We start from the raw sequence: 13,768 nt of genomic DNA, 5'->3' as shown, positions 1-13,768 counted from the left end.
TTTTGTTCTTACGTCTGCAAATCTCACTTTGGAATTAATTCAAGCTGTTTTCATTCCTGCCTCCTAGAGAAACTCCTATGCTTACCGCAAGTCTGAGGATTGGCTCTTCCTATTCATCATTTTGCACTTTTATACATGCTAACTTTTGATTTTTCTAAACAAATGCATCAGTCTGACTAATTTTCTCAAAGAGGATCCCAAGAGCAACCTGAAAGTGCTTTCCTAAGGTTTAAGATAAAGGAGAGCTTAGCTTCCTCAAATCAAAATCACAGATAAGCAATTATTATGTATAAAATTACTTAGAATTGTTTTATATTTTATTATTATTAAATATGATTACCATACTTTTCACACTATAAGGTGCTCTGGACTACAAGACACACCTAGCTTTTGGAGAGGAAAACCCCAAATTTCTGGCCTCTGCCTCCCAGAAATTTCTGGGAGGTAGAGGCCAAAGGGCGGGGGCCAGCAGGTGGATGAGGCTTCGGCAACATTCACTCTATGAGATGCACAAACATTTCCACCCACTTTTGGGCTGTATGTGTGCCTTATAGTCCAAAAAATAAGGTAAATGAATACTAAACTTTTTAATCTACTTATATTTAGGTCATGGTTGTTCTCTATTGGCAGTCTGCTTCCTAACACATATACAAAATGAGAATGAGTAGTATGTGGTTCACTGGACTGTGAGAACCCATATATTATCTTAGTATGTTGTGTATCAATTAATAATACAGTTCATTTGTTTGGCTATAGCATATTAGCTGTTGTTTTTTTATCAATAAAGAATACCTTTGAAGTAAGGGCTCCACAATAGTCCAATACTCTTGGAAAAGCATGAAGAGATTTGTAGGTAGAGACAGATAATCACAAAGTGCCTTGAACTGATCTTCCTCTGAAACTGTTAAAAGAATAATTTTAGATATTAGATACAATATAATAATTAGATATTAATCGCACCACCTAGGATAAAAGCTTTCTCTATTCAAAAACTGCAGTCTACACAGTCCATCAATTGAATCAGTATGAAAAATACTGTAAATAACCAGAATGAGACAATAGTCTGCACATAAGGAATTCATGAAGATTCTGGTTCTTACAGATGAGCAGAGCTGCTGGTTTATTTTCTTGGTGACTGTAACCTTAATAATTCAAGCTGTAACAGCTTTCTTACACTGGGGAAAAACAAGAGGCTTCTTATATAACAACCAATTGCCATGCTGATCATTTCTGTAAAGGATGTGAAATTCTACCTCTCAGATGGCAAACTGACACTGAAGAGTTAGCAAGAAATTAGGACTATTTGCTCTCCAGTCAGAAAGAGCCCCAATGCACAGAGCATTGAGCTTCTATAATTTAATGTGTCTTTTTTGGGGGGTGGGGTGGGAACTTTAATAATAAGCATTACGCTGCCCCCTTTTTATATTCCTGATAATTGCAGTTACCAGAAAACAGCAAAGAGCAATATTTTAAGAAGAGGGTTTTCAATGGCAAGTACTGCTTGAAATTGAAAATGTGATGGATGTGAATTGATATTATAAATTTTACCCACATTTAATAGCACATTTTGTTTCCTGAACAATTTGAACTCAATTTGAACACCTCAAAGTTAAGGAGGTAGCCTACTCAGGTACTTACCGGATGAAAGTTCTTCAGGTGGAGGTACTGCCAGCAGATAATGGAAGAATAAAGCAGCGCACCGGAGATAGGGGGTGATGCCTTTCTTTATGCAATCCCACAAATACCAACCTGGAACTTGCAAGCTGTAACAACTGTAACAATTCAAATACAATTAGTGTTTTCAAAATTTTGAAATTGGATTAAAATCCTAACCGATTAAAAATAAATGACCAGGGCATAGTGGAAAAATATGTATTATAAAAAACCTCTCACCAAAGCTGTTGATGCTGTTTTTTAAAAAAAAGTATTCCTTCATCTGCTATGCTCCAAAATAAAAACCTTTTTTTGGCATCAAGAAATATATATTTGATAACATTTATGGAAAAGTGGCAAAAATAATCTCACTCTTGAAGTACCCAGTTATATTCAAATAATATACAACCAGTTACTGTTATTAAAAGGGCTGCTAAGCAGATTGTTATAAAGGCATTTTTATGCTCTGCTTTCCTTTTACTGTTTATCACCTTTTCTCCTCTGTGTGGCTCTGTCAAAAGTCATGTTATTTATTTTGTTAAATTGTTTAGATAAACCTTCTCAGAGAGAGATAAAGTATAATCTTTATTGTCATTGTATTTAAATACAACGAAATTGGTTAAAGCCTAAATCCACTGTGACACCAGGAGCTCAAAGCCACACAGCAGATAGACTTAAGGTGGAACATAACTCTGAAATAAGAACTGCATAACTGTATAATTAACTGTAACTTTGGAAGTGGACATCATGGAAAACTGGGAATTTGAAGACCTATGTGAAAAATTTAAAAATATACATAAATCAGTAAAATCAAGCTTTATTAGAATTTTAAATCCAGAGAAGCAGATAGCTATAGAAGAACTCAGAGAAGAAGGTGGGGGGAGACATTGAAGGAGTAGAAGCGGAGGGAAATAAAAAGCAGACAAAAAACTCCTTTGTTCCCGGCAATGGTGTAGGGAAAATTGTGAAATGGGGAGATGTCCCAACAAAAGGGAAAACAAAGCTGACGGCATAAGGAAAATTGAAGCAGGTGGTTATGGCCCAACAAAGAGGAACATAAATTCTTCTTTTGGTCACCTGGGGAAATTTGAAGGGAGTGGATCTGTCAAAATAAAGGAAAGGGAGAAAACAGGAGTGGGACAAAAGACTTACCAGGAAAAAACCATATAATTAGAAACTACTATATGGGAAAATATAAAGTTAAGATAAGGGCTTTATTCCTAATAAAATGGAGTTGCTAACTGGTTGAACAAGATAATGGAAAGATAACTAAATAAAAGTTAAAATATATGGAATATGGATAAATATGAAACATATGGGGAGCTTGTAAAGCAGAGGTTTGGGATTTACCTATTTTACATGATAATTGAATTGAGTTGCGAATTGAGTGAATATGACAATAGAAGAACAACTAAGCATGGGTCAAAATCTATGAAACATGGACGTACATAGAACTTTTAAGATGATGAACAAAGTGAGATGTTAATCACTTGTTATTTTATATAATACATTAAAGGAAGTGTAAGGAACATTGAACAGCGAAGATTGCCATCTAGAGACAATTAAGGGTAATCTAATCCAAGGTATAGAAAAATGGAGGGAACATGAAATATACCTACAATGGGAAACTATTGTGATAAAAAGACAGAATCACAAATTGGGGGCATGTAAGGATATACAACTATATAAAGATAATGATGAAAATAGCTGGGAATTGGAACCAGGTCTACAGCTCAACCAAAATTAGGTGTGTGGGGGGGGGGGGGGTTAAAGCACAATGACTATATATGTATACTTTTTTTTCAACTAAAAAGGAGGAGAAAAATTAAATATGTGTATCGAAAAAGAATTATAAATACCATCAACATAAAAGGGAGCTTGGGGAGGGAGGGAGGAACATAACATTTTCTAGCTAAATTTTTATTTTTTACTGCCCTAATCCCCTTTTCTCATGAGATTTATTCACTGATATGTTTGTACAACATATTAGTAAATGTCATAAGCAAGTTACTGATTGTGAATCTCTGAATTGAAGAAATCTTTCCCCCATTCTTTTGAAGAATGTGGGACACCAATGCAACACAACGTGTTTATCTTACCGATTTGTGTATCTGCATATTTCTTTGTAAAAAGCTTCAGCAGCACGCGTTTCTTCACTATCATTCAGTATCTGAGCAGAGGAACAATCTGAAAAGATCATTATTGGCAATTAATAACTACTGTCAAATCTGATTTATTTATGAATGTTTGTATCTGGTGAATCATCATAATAGTACCAATATCACCTTTGAACCCAGCGAAAGATAAAAATAGACAGCACAGCACCCCAGCTGGGAACTGTCTAATAATATTTCCATCTTGCCTGGATTTAATTGCACATTTTCTTTCTCATCCAGCTCATCAGTTTTTGCATTTTGAAAATATGAATTGAATGGCAAGGGGAATCAGAGCTGAAAGCTACCAGCACATCAATGGCATCCCACTCTAAGTTCTGTATGAATCTTCCATTGATTTTGCATAGGTACAGCCATGGAAACATGACGAAATCCAGCAGGTTATCATAGATCAGTGGCTTAGTTACTGAATAGCACAATCCCAAGGACAACTCTTGGTTTACCAAGACCTGAACAACTACAAAGGAGGGCCACCCAAGTCCCAAAGAATATTTTGCCCAAATGTACTGAAAAGTACCAAGAAGTCCAACTAGCAGAACTATACTGCTCCATAAAGAAACCAAAGTAAATTCAATACTGCATCCCAATTGAAAACCAAATTAAAATGGCGGTGGCAATCATATACATTCCATCTGGATACATACAATCCAGGTCAGGTTAAACACCGTAACACTGCTAAATGCCAATTAATTCCTACCTTCCAGCCCATGAAAGACAAACATATAGTAAAAAAAATTCACCTCTTTCCAAAATAATATGCAAAAAGAAAAAAGGAAAATCACTGGAAAATACCTACAGAGAAACATATTTGTTTTGTGCCAATCAAAAAATTAACCCTACATATATACTTATATATTCATTATTAAATTACTAACATTTAAGTAAATTCTGTTTGCAATAAACAAGGAAGTTAAGCAAATAGATCAGTATATATAGTGTGTAACTTTAAAGTTGTTAAATAAATGATAGAGCATGAGTATTCTTTTAGCTACAATATCAATCTTTTACTGAATACAAAACGTTAACATCCTTACTGATCTACTATAATTATTTATTCATTTAAATCATATATCATTTTTTTCTTTTAAAAGTATTCTGAATCAGTAATACTGAAAACAATATGCAAATACACAAAGAAAATACAGTACCTGCAAATAAGACCTGCATCAAAGCTTGTAGAACTGATCAGAGTCTACTGAGATCAACTGATTCTGGAAGCCTATTTATCAGATAGTGGGGAAAGTCTCTTTAAGTACCCACATCCTATACTATTTCATATTTTATTGATTAATATCAATATACTAAATTAAGCCTGGCGCAGCCATTGGTACATTCGTAACTGGGGTGGGGAAACAAACATGAGAAAAAGGAACAAATGTACAGATGGGTTGACCAGGAAATATACCTGAAAATCAAAAACTAAAAAATATTGTGCAATGATATTATCCTCACCAGAATGCTCTCTTCTGTTCACAACTGTTGGCAGAGCATGAATCTATATTTCTCAGGCCTAAGTCTACAGCCACTAATGCCAGGACTATGAGAGAAGTGGATTTGATCAATGGATTTCTGGGCTCTATTTATTTTCTTGTACTGTTAAGTTAGGGAAGGTAGGCAGGAATACACACAGTACTATTATACATATAAATGGAAAGGAAAAAAAAACTTTGGCAGAAGAATCTCAAAGTGATTTAACCTATTATATAAAAACCATTAAAACCAAATATACCTTCATCTGCTGTTGTAGTAAGAATAATTTGGGTTATGTGTGCCATAGTAAACAAATGGAAGAGGTAGAGTTGATTGCAAGCTGAGCTAATAGCTGAAGGTTGCAAGCCTACATTATCCTCCCAATACAAAGATGGAAATGACAACACAGATCCAACCTACAAAGGAAATAAGAAACTGGTTAACTCGGCTTTCATAATAGATGTTTAAAATAGCTATGCATGCAACATATGAAATATGCTTTAAAAATAAAAGTTCTATAAATCACATCCAATCAAAACCATTAGATCTGATACCACATTTTAAAATTAATTAATGTTAAGATGGATATAGAAATGATCTGAAATCAAATCCAAATAAAAACAAATGTCATCTCAATGTATTATTTTGAACAACTACATAAAAGAACAGTTACAGATATGATTCTAGAGGAGGAAAAAAACAACCTGTATTGGATCTACATGGTAAGTTTCAAAAAATAACAGGGGTGGGTTTCAACCGGTTCGCGGCGGTCCCCGCGATCCGGTTGGTCGCCGAACCCCGAAGTAAGTAACTTCTGGGAACGGCGAAGCCCCCCCCCCGCGCCCGCGCCTTACCCGGTTTTGCCGAATTCTGCGCTTCCACGCATGCGCAGGACGCATACAGCGCCTGCACGATCCTCCAGGAGCAGCTGGAGCATCGCACAGACGCTAGTACGCATGCGCGCGGCATGCGCATGCACACGCGTGCGGTGCGCATGCGCAAGGACGCCGCTGGCCTCGTTCCAACCGAACCGGTTGGAACGGGGCGAGAAACCCACCCCTGAAAAATAAGGAACATTAATATTAGAAGAAGCCATCAATACACTTACCAAAACATGGAAGAGGTCTACTTCTAAAAGAGATGGTGTGCCTTCCACTTTTAAATTGGGCAAAAGAACTACAAAAGCAAAACAAACATTTCAGAAAATGGTACAGTAAACTGAAATAGCAATAACACTTAGACTTATATACCGCTTCACAGTGCTTTTACAGACCTGAGTCAGCATATTGCCCCCAACAATCTGGGTCCTCATTTTACCCATCATGGAAGGATGGAAGGATGAGTCAACCTTGACTTGAACTGCCAAACTGCTGGCAATCAGCAGTCAGCAGAAGTAGCCTGCACCACTACGCAATACATTGTTAACATTATTGTCATGAGTATATATCCTTTCCCTTAGATAGCTAAACTCCTCTAGACAAATGATAATGTATTCCAAAAACTCAAGAAGCACAACCTGGCATGATAAAGCAGTTAGTGCCTTTATCTAGTATTTGCTGCCACTATCTTCCTTCTTCCCTCCAAGATAGCTAGAGGATCAATGCAAAATAAAATGCCTTCCCCTTTCTGTTAACAAAGAAACACACGGTCATTTTGAGCCCTCTACTGTATCCGGTAATCAATCTGGAGCACTCTGGGCCTTTCAATGTTACCAAATTATAAGCTCCTCGAGGCAACAACCTGTCTGTTTAAAATAGTACTTAAAGAGTTTATTAAGGCACACGGCAGCAAGGAAAAACACAGAGGTGCATTTAAAGAAAAGGTTGGACTAAACTTCAAAAGAGAAGTGGAACAGATTTGTCTAAGAATGAGTTTAAGCCTAAAAAAGTGAACCTGCAGAAAATTGCTATGGTTTGAGCACAAACAAAACAAATTCATAATCAAATAAATGCACTACACTTAGACGTTTGTTGTCATACTTTCCTGTCTTGAACCCTAGAAAATTACAGCTGCAAATCTGCACTGCTTTTACAGGCAGTTCTCGACTTACGTCATTTAGTAATAACGGCATTGAAAAAAGTGACTTATGACTGTTTTTCACACTTTCGACCATTGCAACATCCCAATGATCACATGGTCAAACTTCAGACCTTTACCACTGACTGATATTTATAACAGTTGCAGTGTTATGTGATCACCTTTTGCTACATTCTGACAAGCCAAGTCAATGGGGAAGCTAGATTCACTTAACAACCGTGTCACTAACTTAACAATTGCAGCGATTCACTTAATAACTGTGGCATGAAAGATTGTAAAATGGGGCAAAATTCACTTAACAAATGTCTTGCTCAGGAATAGAAGGTTTGGGCTTAATTGTGGCCATAAGTTGAGAACCACCTATATTCCCTTTCTAGCTTCCCACCAACACCTGCTGCTCCAGAAAAACTTCAACAAAACAAAAGCCTCCAATAAACTCTTTCTTTAACATTTAATCTCAAAGTGAGGTTGTTCTTGCTTAGATATTTAGCCAATTATCCCTCACATAGGTATCTTTATGAAGGAACGGGTCAACAGGCAAATATTTATATATATATTATATCATCACAAAATGACACGATTTACATAATTGTAATTTTGATATTATCATGATGTTATTGATGACTGTTGATAAAATCTACAAGTGTATGTATTTTGATCTAACGGAGTGTTTAGAGTCTTATCAAAATGCACAACTGCATTAGGAAAGAAACATTTGGAAGAAGATTTGAAATATATTCCAAATCTTGTGATGAAAAACGCATTACCTCCTAGGAGACGTACAAGATGTTGTTGGATCACATGTTGGGGCACTGTAGTCCTCTGAACAGCTGCAAATTGTACCAGTGCTTTAAGGCCACTGTGCTAGAAGTGCAAGAAGAAACAGACAGAAGTTTTAATGAAACTGTTCTCTTATTCTTTTTCTTAAAGAATCTTATCTTCAGTGCTTGAAGAATTAGGTCAGTATATACCTAAATAGCAAACACGGGGGGAAATACACATGTAGAGAAAGATTTACTTCCCCTTGCTAAGAATTTATATATTATGAATTGAGAAAATAAACATTCAATGTACAATCTGAAAAAACTGCTTAAAAATATCTAGCCCTTGAACATATGTTTAGCAAATAGTGAACATACAGTGAAATCCAACTAGGTTATGGTCAGCTACTGTGTTTCCTCAAAAATAGGACCTCTCCCCAAAATAAGCGCTATCCCAATTTCCATAACTGCACCAAATATAAGCCCTATTCCTAAAGTAAGCCCTACTTAAGAGCCTGTGCATCTAGCCGCCTGCCCATTCTGTCTGGTTGCTGCTGACACAAGGCGGGGGGAGAGGGCTACTGTGGCCATGAAGTGAGGGGGTGGAGGCGCTGGAGAATGAAACAAGGCGTGGAAGACGAAGCTTCTCCTTGTTTACCTTGCCACCTGCTTTCCAGCTCCGGCCCAGCTCCCCTTGCTTCCCCAAAGCACCCTTCACTAATCTGCTTTCCAGCTCCGCTGCGTGCAGGGCAACAAAAGAAGTTTGTGGGACTAAAAAAAAAAAGATCAATCAGATCTTCCAACTTCTCAGGGGGGAAAAAAGATCCCGCAGTGTTGGAAGGTCTGATTGAACTTTTTTTTTTTTGAAGTCCCATAGTCTTTTTTGTTGCTCTGCATGTGTCGGCGGAGAATATAGCTGGAAAGCAGGTTAGTGAAGAGATGCTTTTGGGAAGAGAGGGGAGCATGGTGGGAGTTGGAAAGCAGGTGGCAAGGCAAACTCCCCAAGGGCTCCAGACAACAGATGGTGGAACAGGAGTGGTGGCAGGAGGCGCCCCACTGGTTGCCGCCGTGTGAGACAGGGAAGGGGCTGTTCCAGCTAATGTTGCCTTACTCCATCAACATCAAGATTCTGCAGGCTGGATGGCCAAGGATACTATTGGGGCTTTGTCCTCCATTCCCCTGCCTAGCTTCATCCTCTACCATCCCACTGCCTCACTTAGTGGCTGCGGCATCAGAGCAATGCTCAGCCTCCTGCTTCATTGCAGCAGCATGTAAGGAGAAGAAGCAGGCCGGTGATCTGCACAGGGCTTCTGAAGCCGCCGCCACAAGGCCTGGCAGTTATCGACATGTTGATGGCCTGGCTGCGGGGCCTTCTGGCAAGCTGTTGCAGGGCACGTGGAGCAGCTTAGCACTCCAACCTTGCTTCTTCCTCCACTACCCTTCTTCTTGCTTCGTCCTCCATCCCCCTTCTTGCTTTGTCCTCAACCCCCCCATCTCGCCTCCTGCTCCATTGTGACCTCAAAAAATAAGTCCTACCCCCAAAATAAACCCTAGTGCTTATTTTGGCGACCAAAAATTTGTAAGACCGGGTCTTATTTTTGGGGAAACACGATATTTAGCTTGAGGTCCTTCTTCATAAAAAACAAAAGTGCAGAATGCAACTACAGCATCTTTAGCACAATCCAGTATCTGTTTAAGTATACCTATTATTTGGAAGTGTCTTACAAGAAGAGATAATAACTAGGAATAGAAAATAATAACTCAAGAAAAAAATCACAATTTTATCTGGATCAGTACTCATAAGCCTTTACCTTGGCAATGGATAAAAACACATTTATTACTAGTCATTCATACCTGTCTACTTTGTAGAGAGCCAAATAAAGCCTTGCCCTCATCTTCTAGAAGATTTTCTTTAAAAGCAAGAAGAAAATGTAAAGTGAATAAGGTATACTTTAATAGTGGTCAAAAATTGCCAGATCTTTACAGCTCACTTCCAATAATCTCTATGAATTGCTACTTTCAATGCGATAGGATAAGATTTTGGTTTTAATGCAATTCGATAGGTATCAAAAACCTTGTTTTCGCTGTGACAGTTTATTTTTATATCTGGCATGCTTTCATGTCAGAGTTGGTGTAGCACAGGGGTCAGCAAACTGAGGCTCTGGAGCCGCATGTGGCTCTTTCCTCCCTATGCTGCGGCTTCGTCACTGGTTGGTGCCACAATTTTGAGAGGAGCTTCGGGGGGGGGGGGGGGAAGAGAAGCACAGTGAGCCAGGAGAAGACTCTATGGCAAGGGGAGGGTTTTCCAGTTGTCTCCACAATTGATAGGGCCTTCGGTTATGACAGGTAGAGGAAAAAGTACGCCACGCTTGGAGGAGACTCTATGGTGGGGGAACTGAACTTCTGGTCAGCTCCAGAATTGAACAGGGGGCTTCCGGTTAGGACCTTTGTGGCTCCCGGTGTTTTCTTTTCTGTGGGAAACGGGTCCAAATGGCTCTTTGAGTGTTTAAGTTTGCCAACCCCTGATGTAGCACAACATCTAAGAGTGATGTATCAATTCATTTGTTCAAATCTCATTTTATTTGTTCATTCTTTTCACTTGAAATCTGCCATATCAATAACAAATTATAATTGTATTAAATTGTACAGAATTTATTTCTAGGAGCCTTATCAGAAACAAGCTTCATTATAGTTAGACTTAGTCTAAATTAGCAGTTCTGTTTCAGCTTATTGGATTTGCACAGGTATAGATGTGTTACATCTGATTAGTAATGCACTAGTGCACAGAATAGTCTCCTTTCGTTTTTCAATACTAGAAATTGAATACTAGAATACTATTAGAAATTGAAGTACAAAGTAGAATTATTTAATAAACCAAGGCTTAGCCGATGGATATTATTAAACATGATATTAGCCATGGGCATTTAAATGTTTCTTGTGTTATACCTAAACATAATCCTTGTACCAAGTCTAGAGCAACAAATATTTTCCCATCTATGACAATTTCTAAAATGGTTTTGTGGTGGATAGTACTATTATTACCAGTTAAATGAGTACTGGGGGGGGGGGAGAACCTTATAAAAAGTAGTATTTTCTGAAATTAAAATAAAAAAATTCACTATCCACTTTTAGCAGCAGAGAATGTTAATGGGGACTGTAGGGGTCTAACTTCTGTCTAGCATAATTCCACATTATGCAGACAGCAAGATGAGTGACATATAAATTTAATAAATACATTTAGCATTCTCTGTACCAAGGCTTTATTAACTACTTTAAATAGCTTTTCTTTATTTTCAAAAATATAGTTGCTTACTATTTTAGGTTAAAAAACAAATAATTTTTTTTTATTTCAAATGGTCTCATAAATTCAAATTTTTGGCTTACCTAAACACTGGATTGTAAAAGCACAAGTGCTCCAAGTCATCATAGGAATACGTGGATCAACTTCATTAGGGGCAACTTGTAATCCAATTCTATAAATTGCTGTGGCAAAGAGAACCACCATCTCTTTAATGCTGTTTGAATATTCAATTCTGTGAAAGGAATCCAGAAGTTGTGAACTGGTGATGATAATGTTCAAAAGATAAATTGTTACATACCTAATTATGTCAGAAATATGCAATACTAAACTTCATTGAAAACTATAATTCCTGGCATCAGGCTTGAAATTTTAGTCCTTCAGGTTAGATGTGTTTGCTCAATGGAAAACAGTACTGTAGTTTAACAAAATGGATAACTTTCAGCTCTGTGGACTTCAATTATTAGAATACTTAGCAAAGGCTATGTGGGCAGCAAAAGTCTGGGGATTGAAGTCCTCATTGCTGGAAATTATCCTGTTGGATACACTAGACTAGGGATATCAAACTTGATTTCAGTGAGGGCCGCATCAGGGTTGTATTTGACCGGGGTGGTGTGGGGGAGTCATGGCCTGGGTAGGCATGGCCAGCTTGACATCACTCATGTCAGGGGCACCTGTGGTGGCCCGAGTCTTCTGCCAGCAAAAATGGCAGAAAATCTCCATTTTTGGCTGGGATGGCCTTCTGCAACCCTTTGCCAGTGAAAATGGAGCTTGGGAGAGTCCTCCCCAACTTTGTTTTCACTGGCAGAGGGTTGAAGGAGGCCATCCCAGCCAAAAACAGAGATTGGGAACCCGTTTTGATGGCAGAGGCACTGCGGGCTGGTCCTTCGCTGTTTCCAGAGTGGCCCCACATGCCAGATTTAAGCACCCGTTGGGCTGGATCCAGCCCATGGGCCTTGAGTTTGACACCCCTGAACTAGACTGTATCATTCTTTGTTCTTTACACAATTAAAGTAAATTTTAATACTAAACTTAAACCAGTTGAAGTTACATTCCTAAAGCAATCATTAGTGACTAGCTGGAATTCAAATTAATGGTTTTTCTTTTTGTTTGTCTGAACAACAAAGCGAGAGACAATAAAAATAAACTGTATAAATGGGCTTCATTATAACATTTTCAATAAAAATACTTCATTTAAACATAACAGTACATTAAAAAGGTAACATAGAAAGCATATTGTCACCGTATGATATAATTATTTTATAAGATATGCTATGTATACTGTAGCTTTTAACGGAATGTCCATTTTTATGAACTAACTAGTATAGTTACCCTTTATTCAGTAACTGTATAAAGTTTCAAAATATTTCATGAACAAGAAATATTTCAGTTGAATTTATCTCTTGGATATAGAAGAAACATGCATATGTAAAGTTGCTAATTTATGATAGATAGATAAATAGATAGATAGATAGATAGATAGATAGATAGATAGATAGATAGATAGATTGATTCACAATATACATGTAACAAATACATTATAAGTGTAACACAATACTTACAATGGCTGAACTCCAAAGCTAAGTATAGAATGGAATTCAGATGAAGCATCTTCCATTTCTTTATTAAGTAAAGATGGGGCAATTTTGGTTTCTTCAAAAATCAAATAAAAGATTGTTACATTTTGATTTCAACTAACTGAAATAAATACTTTTACTATAAAAGAATCTTACTTTTATTATAAAAATGCAGTTTAATCATTTGGTCAACATTTCTATTTAGCCATATGAGAAATTAAATAGCCTTGATGGAATGCATAAAGTTGTGTAATTTCTCTCATTTTAACGTTAGTGACCTTAAAATGTAGAAATAATGACAAAGTCATCCTAATGCAATATACTAATATAGACAATAAACTAAGAAGGAATCAATAAATCATAAAAGAAATAGAATATTGACTGCACCAGTAAAATACGGCCAGAAAAAAAAAGATTATGAGAAATAATAAAGATCAATGGAAGCAATTATGTAACTGGAAAACAAATGGGATTACATCTTAACCCATTCAACAGCATCTTAAAAGTGTTATTCTCAATTCTAAAATTCTCCATGAGGTTCACTAACCTTTATTGTTTTTCTTGTTGTAACCAGCTATCCGAGCCATAACAATCTCTAGCCACTTGGACAAAGACAGAAGCTGAGCTACCATTTCTGCATCCTCACTGGCAATACAAAAAGAGAGCCATGGAATGTGCGTGTTTTACACACAAAACATCATTTAAAAAGCTATTGGGTTACAATGGTGATTATTCAAATATGAACTGATCTTGCAGTGGTTGTTCTAGCTTTCAAAAATTGGTATTTCCTACAAAGCT

At 37.2% G+C, this 13,768-nt stretch overlaps 1 protein-coding gene across 1 annotated transcript in view; it reads right to left on the bottom strand.

Annotated features, from left to right (window-relative positions):
• The window catches only part of UBR1 (ubiquitin protein ligase E3 component n-recognin 1), a 66,956-nt gene that overhangs the window by 5,341 nt on the left and 47,847 nt on the right, over positions 1 to 13,768 (bottom strand). Inside the window, exons 33-42 of the mRNA XM_087722088.1 lie at positions 13,518 to 13,615; positions 12,956 to 13,046; positions 11,480 to 11,628; positions 9,950 to 10,005; positions 8,102 to 8,198; positions 6,406 to 6,473; positions 5,557 to 5,713; positions 3,753 to 3,840; positions 1,639 to 1,772; positions 793 to 901 (exon numbers count right to left, since the gene is read on the bottom strand). Of these exons, the coding sequence (XP_087578214.1) occupies positions 793 to 901; positions 1,639 to 1,772; positions 3,753 to 3,840; positions 5,557 to 5,713; positions 6,406 to 6,473; positions 8,102 to 8,198; positions 9,950 to 10,005; positions 11,480 to 11,628; positions 12,956 to 13,046; positions 13,518 to 13,615 (1,047 nt within the window). The remainder of the gene's footprint in view (positions 1 to 792; positions 902 to 1,638; positions 1,773 to 3,752; positions 3,841 to 5,556; positions 5,714 to 6,405; positions 6,474 to 8,101; positions 8,199 to 9,949; positions 10,006 to 11,479; positions 11,629 to 12,955; positions 13,047 to 13,517; positions 13,616 to 13,768) is intronic.

Source organism: Thamnophis sirtalis, unplaced genomic scaffold, assembly GCF_051295495.1.
Source record: "Thamnophis sirtalis isolate CommonGarterSnake01/CBP01778 unplaced genomic scaffold, rThaSir2_p1.2 scaffold_1, whole genome shotgun sequence".
Lineage (NCBI taxonomy): Eukaryota > Metazoa > Chordata > Lepidosauria > Squamata > Natricidae > Thamnophis > Thamnophis sirtalis.
This window is presented reverse-complemented; position numbering and strand designations above follow the sequence as displayed.